The following is a 6661-nucleotide window of genomic DNA, read 5'->3' on the forward strand; positions in this document are numbered from 1 at the left end:
CTCAAGTACAAGCTGTTCACACAGCAGATAGGCCACTCGAATGATCAGGAAATTGTGCTTTTTATTTGAAATCGGAACTGAGAATTCAGCAAGCACAATCAGAATGAATTCGTGTCACAATGTGCATTTTACGCACGCGTCTGTATGCATGTTACAGCAAAAAAAACAAAAATCAAAAAAATCATCATGCGGACACCACCGCATAAAGAAAAAAAAAACGTATATACAAATCATAGCAAAAAAGGAAGAAAAAATGCGCGTGCAAAACAGCAAATCGTAAATAAAAAAACACCACATGGAAGTGGAGAGGTTTTCACGGAAAATATATTCACTGTAGGCTGTACAACAGTCAGGCAGTACAACAGAATACATATTTACAGTCTGTGGGCGTCCTACAGTACATTTCTAAAAGTATCCAAATCTAAACATGTGTGCTGTCACTGAGGCCAGGGCCTCCACACAGGGTCGCTGATGTGCGTGCAGGTTGCCGTGGAGGAGAGCAGCTCCCTGGTGTCACAGTGGAGGCCAGTCCTTTGGGTGAGGTACGGGTGAGAGATCCCGCCCTGGCACTGGGCCAGCTGCTGAGGAGACAGAGCGGCCTGTGCCATGTGGATGTGTCCGGGAGACGAAGGGTGTGTCTGGGGCTCGGGACTCGCAAGAGAAGCGTGAACCGCGTCCTCATGTGTGCCCTCCAACTCCTGGCTCTTGCTGGCTACGAAGTGGCTGACCCTCAGCAGACAGGACCTCATGCCGTCATTGAAGCTGTGCTGGCGGGCGGATTTCTGTCTCTGCCCCCGGGACGTAGACCGGGGGTCCTTCGCGTCCCCCTTCTCCCTCTCCAGGTAATTGACCACACTCTCCAGGATCTCTGCCTTCTCCACCTTCGGATTTCTCAGTTTCTAAAAGGAGAAGAGCACTCTCACTAAATATAGGAAGTATAGACTTCAAAATATTAACCTTTGTTTAAAAATATCAGATATCAAACTGAAATAAAAGCATGGCGCACAGACGTACCTCATTGTGGGTGCTGTCCAGCATCAGAAGGCGCAATGTCTCCAGACTTTGGTTGATCCGCTCCCGTCTACGTTTCTCCATCAGAGGTTTAGGAACCTTGGGGTTGAAAAGTAAAAGATCACAATTAGCACCCGGAAGAACATTTTGGATGATTATTTTTAGATAACTCATAAATGCAGTAGGCCTACAGGAGTCAGAATGCAGCATCTTACCCTCCTCATGCTCCTCGGTAGGTGAGACTCTGGTGAAGTTACAGTTTTCATGATAAGAGTTGACTCGTGTCCGTCTGTCCTCACAGTGGTTCCAAAAAAACAACGACTCAGGTTGTGTCCTCGTTGCAATGTGTTGATATCTTGGCAGATAGCCCCGCCCCCTGTGGGTCGCGCCCCTCACCTTTACCAAGCTGCACGCAGCAGTGACGCTGAATGGAATTTTAATTTATTTCCATCTAATCCTCTTCTTTTCACTTCCTTTCACTTCCGAGCTGAACTGGAAGTGTAGATTAAAAGAAAGGGAGCGTGCCGTGTGGTCTTTCATGGGTAATCCCAAACCATGAAACACTTCAACTTAAAGTTAGTGGTTTGATCGAGTCATAGATTCATTCTGATGCAATTGTGATGAAGACAGAAACAATCTCCGTCTTAGTTTTATTGCTTGATTAATTCAATAATGTTGGTTCACATACATCTCAAGGAGGTTCTAGTGCAGAGAATATCAAAAATGCCTATACTGCTAAAACATGGAATGCACGTTTGAATGCACGTGCACGAAATCACAGGCCAAAATAAACACAATAATGTCAAATTAAATCACAATTTCGCTACTTTAAATATGTCTATGACATAATGAAATATAGATAGGTGCAACATGGTGAAGCCATTTCTGCTCATTGATTTGGAACCATCCTAACATATCTCTAATTAGGACCTGGCCTGGTGTTGAGCCATATTGTCCGATTCACACCTAAACGCGTGTGTTGTGTGAAGGAGCCGTGTTTGTCTTCAGACTCCTCTTTTGACTCCTGACTGAAGCTAATGTTCGCACTTTTCTAAAATGATTTCAGACATTTGGTCTGACTGGGCTTTGAGTTTTTTTTTTTTGGGGGGGGGGTAGCTTTCTCCGCACTGCATTTATGGGCAGCCTGATCCCCATAATAGGCTTGAGTGTGGAGATAACACTGGGATGATCGGATCACGGGGATCTCGTAGATTAAGTGGCTTTTCAGAGGCAACGACACTTCCGTTTCAAATCAAAGAGATGGCGATTAGTAACGGCTCAGAGATCACGGTTGGTAACCATGGAAGAGAGGAACTCCAGGAAACTCACTTTAAAGCACTTTTTTTAAACATATGATCACAATTTCCTAGTAGTTGCATTTGTTCCCCCTGCAGCAGTATGATGATGTAGTTATAGGAAGAGGAAACACATATTTAATTTGTTTAAGCCACGTGGACCCGCCCCATAAATAAACCCCATATAACGTGCTCGCCTGAGCCTGTGATGGAAACTAATTAGTGAAAACGCGCCCTTTGGTTTGCAGAGAAACGGACCGTTGACTTCTAATATCGTGACTCGTCGGGTGTGTCGGCCACACTGACAAAAGAGTTGAAATCAAACGGGGCTGGGAACACGAAGCCAACAACTGCTTTGATTTTTTTCTTTTTTTAAAGAGGGATCTTGTGTGAAGTCCAAACATCGGGTATCGTGCTGACCCGAGGCCGCGCACACTTAACACTCAGGTGTAATAATCACCCTCGCACTTCGTCACATCAGCGGACACACGTGACCTGTTCCCCTTTTGCCACTGCGGTACCTCGATCTATTGGTTTATCAGTTACATTGTTTTTTTTAAATTTGATGTGCTTAACTGTAAATGCGTAAATCGGAGAGTCTTGCATCCGCAGGTAAACATGTGTGATGTGTTATGTGCAAGTTAATCCACTTCTTCATTGTGACCAGCGCTGCTCTCATTTGGTCTCTTTCAGCACTTATTCAACGTGTGGACGTCTCACACATCATAAAAAGTCCTCGCGGCTGCCCACTTTCTCACTTCATTTCTGTTCCCACGAGTAAAAAAAAAAGTTCCCATAGCCTCACTTCTGAGAGGCGTTAAAGGTAATCGGAGAGCTCAGAATACATTTGGCCTAATGAAATCAATAAATGCTGTATGAGACGATGGCCATCCCAAATCATTAGATACTGTTTCACTGCCCACTTCTAACGTCTGAAATGTTCTTAGACAACATATATATAGTGCTTAACCTTTCACGAGTGATGTAGGTTGATAAACTATAAAACAAGGTCTGATGATGTCATCACTTGTAAAGATCCGCGATTGGTCATTGGTAATATTGTTGCCTTTAATATGCTATATAAGTTATTTTAGAGAAATCTCACAACCTGATCACTGTTTGAAATGAATAGTATCGATTGAGTGAATTTATTCACGGCCCATAACAAAGTTAGGACAGACCGACTTACAGACCGACCAAGTGTCGTCACTTACACTTGTCAGCCAATCAGAGGCCGCCTGAGCTCTACTTATAATGGCCCTCAGGGAGCAGGAGGCCGTTTTCACTGCTGCAGCCTTCAGTCAGGACATTTGGACCAAAGACTACAACATGACCAGGAAGCTACAAAGCCCAATTCTGGAGGATGGCAAGAGTAGAAAAAGGGTAAGAACTGATTTGATTTACCACGTTCTGTTAAGATATACCCATTACAAAGGTTATGTTAAGACGAATAGCTTTATTAATGTTGATTAATCATTTAATATATCCTTTACAGAGCAGTTACAAGCCATTAATGAGGACTATTTTTAGTTTGCCATGTTTGTTAAGGAATTACCATTATTACTGCAGGCATGCTAACCAACACGGTTCTCTTTCCACAACCTGACAACCCAAGTGGTTCTAATGATACACAACAACTTCACCATACTCACACAATGCGGTTTGTGTGTCTCCAGGTTCTCAAACCCGTGGTGGAAAAGAAGAGAAGAGACCGAATAAATCAAAGTCTGGCCGAACTGAGAAGTTTGCTGTTGAGTCACACGTCTGATCCAGTGAGTCCTGTTAAACACAATCCCATCCAGCCTCTCTACGCGTTTAAGGGGAATCATAACCTTACAATGATGAAATGTATTCCCCCCCCCCTTGCACTGTTATCACCTACAGCGGCTTCAGAATCCTAAAATAGAGAAAGCAGAGATTCTTGACTTGGCTGTGGAATATGTTCAGAAGTGGACAGATGGGAGGAAACTGAGAAAGGGTTAGTCAAAAACAAAGTACTTCTTTAACTCCTTTTAACTTATTACATTTTTCACAAATGTTTCCCTGCAGCAAATCAATGTTTTAATCTTCCACCCCCGTTTTATCCCTCACCCTGGTGCCGTCTCTTTGCTGCAGACTCTACTGACAGCCACATGAAGCCTCGGGCTCCTGTGGCGAGCCTTCGTCGCTCAGAGTCCAGCGCTCCCACTCTCTTCACCATCGAGAGCGCAGGTTTTCAGCAGTGCGTGGCCCAGCTGACCAGCTACATGCAAAAAATAACCCCAGCGCAGAGAACAAGCCTCATGGAGGGGCTGAGACATCACACAGAGAGCCAGCAGCCCAACAATACTCGAGTGACGGACACTGAGATGACCAAAGGACCAGATGGAATGTCTGATGTCATTTACACATCAGAGAGGAAAGAGGAGTCTCTTAAGTTTCCATCTCACTCCCCATTTCAGCCCCTCTCTTGTTCCACACCGTTCCACGACTACCTGTCCCCTCCTCCCTCCCCCTGGTTCTCCCCTTCTTTCTCCGCTTATGCCACCTCTCCTCCTTTCCCGTCATTTGCCTCTCACTTCCCGTTCCCACCCAGCCTGTCACCTCTGTCCTCCAACACCTCCTTCCTCAGTTTCTCGCCCACGGCCTCTCACCCTGGCCCCCCTGCCCTCCACTGCCCCCCTCTCCTCACACTGATATCCCCTCCACACCCTGCACTGAGGGAGGGGTCGCCACCAAACTCTTCGTCGACCATGTGGAGGCCTTGGTTTTGATGGAGTGCATCAGAGACTGACGAACTGAGAACAGCACAGCCACCTGGTGGGAACTACGTGGTCATTGGCTGTGGAGAGGAGGACAAACTCTCCATGCTGGAAATGTATAGTGTACATATTATTCAAATTTCCTATATTTTGTATTTTTCTTCTAAATAAAAATTGTGCTGAAGCTAATGAGTCTCAGTTTGTATGTTTATAGTCCACAGCATGCCTTTATCAAATACACATGTGAGTCCGTGAGAAACTTTTCTTGGAACCAAATAATCACAAGTGTTTACAGTTTAGTAATCTATGTGATATAGGCAATACTATTGTTTCAGATAATATATGTTTGGTCTGTGTAATATCCTTGATTGTATACTAGTTCAAAGCGGTAACAGGCCTACAACCCATAAACTTAAGTTTTCCACTTGTCAAAAAGTGATTGCATATCATAGTACAATATGCCATAAAAAGCCATAAAACAGTCATATATTATGTCATTAAAAGCCATATTATTGTGTGCAATACAAATGTTATTAAAACATGTCATATAGTAATTACCCGATTTAAGTCTTTTCGCCTCATATCTTTCTCTCCTCCAACACTTTTGTTAATGTATTCATATGTATATGAGTCTCTAATCGCTCCCTTTCTCCTCCCAGGATCCTCCAGCAGGGATGACTGTGCTACAGCCTGTCCTGTGCTGCACCCTGAACCCAACTCACCCAAGTCCTGATCCACTGACTCTGGGCCAGCTGGTGACGTTCTGTTAGCTGACCACATGATGGCGCTGTTGAGAGGAAAGGGGTGAGTCCTTTGGTTAATTGCAAATTTCTAAATTGTCCACACACATCCACTTCCTTCCAGTTACTCTCATCCTAAACAAATTCCTTTAAATAATTAATCTAGTGCTAAAATGATCAGCTGTCTACAGTTTTAATTGTTTCAGTCATTTATCATGGAGCATTTTTAATATTGTCTGGTTTCTTGTAAAATGTGAAGATTTGCTGCGTTTGCTGTTTTGTCATTAAAATCCAAAATGAGAAATGTGTAGATGTCACCTTGGGCTAGGGGACACTTTAATGGGCATTTTCAATATTTTCTGACAAATTAAAGACTAAATGATTAATCAGTTACTTGAAAAAGTAGTGGGCAGATCGATTGCTTATAAACATAGTTGCTGATTGCAGCCTGGATTAAACAAACGAGGTACGGCGAGATTTTAACCATTTTGTGCAGAGACAGGCTTACTGTTTCTCCTTCTTCCAGTCTTTATGCTAAGCTAAGCTAAGCAACAGTCTACTTAAAGGTGCCATGGGGAGTTTCCTTGCAAACAAACAAAAGTGATATTTACAGTACATTCACTTTTAATCACTACAAGGTATTCTGTGTATCCTTGAGGTCTAATAAATATATCAAGGACTTTTCCTTCCTCATAAGACATGCATTTGCAAAGCCGATTTTGATATCATGGGATGTTTGCTGAAATTGATTGGATGGACCTAGAACATTTTCCACCAGCCGCCACTGATATATATATATATATATAAATATTTATACATTTTTTGTGATATACAATGGCTTTTTTACTTCGTCTTCCAATTCTATGACTCTTTA

The 6661-nt window shown here is 43.3% G+C and overlaps 2 protein-coding genes across 2 annotated transcripts; one reads left to right on the forward strand and one right to left on the reverse strand.

Moving 5' to 3' along the window:
* Window positions 1-437: 437 nt before the first annotated feature.
* Window positions 438-1235, reverse strand: her5 (hairy-related 5; the record flags this gene model as incomplete). Its single annotated transcript, XM_079168194.1, has 3 exons — window positions 438-899; window positions 1015-1110; window positions 1227-1235. 3 exons carry the CDS (start codon window positions 1233-1235, stop codon window positions 438-440), a joined length of 567 nt encoding a protein of 188 aa, XP_079024320.1.
* A 2400-nt stretch (window positions 1236-3635) lies between these two features.
* her11 (hairy-related 11) lies at window positions 3636-5059 on the forward strand (the record flags this gene model as incomplete). Its single annotated transcript, XM_079167757.1, has 4 exons — window positions 3636-3689; window positions 3983-4078; window positions 4191-4284; window positions 4422-5059. 4 exons carry the CDS (start codon window positions 3636-3638, stop codon window positions 5057-5059), a joined length of 882 nt encoding a protein of 293 aa, XP_079023883.1.
* Window positions 5060-6661: the final 1602 nt, after the last annotated feature.

This window comes from Pholis gunnellus (assembly GCF_910591455.1).
Source record: "Pholis gunnellus genome assembly, chromosome: 10".
Classification (NCBI taxonomy): Eukaryota; Metazoa; Chordata; class Actinopteri; order Perciformes; family Pholidae; genus Pholis; species Pholis gunnellus.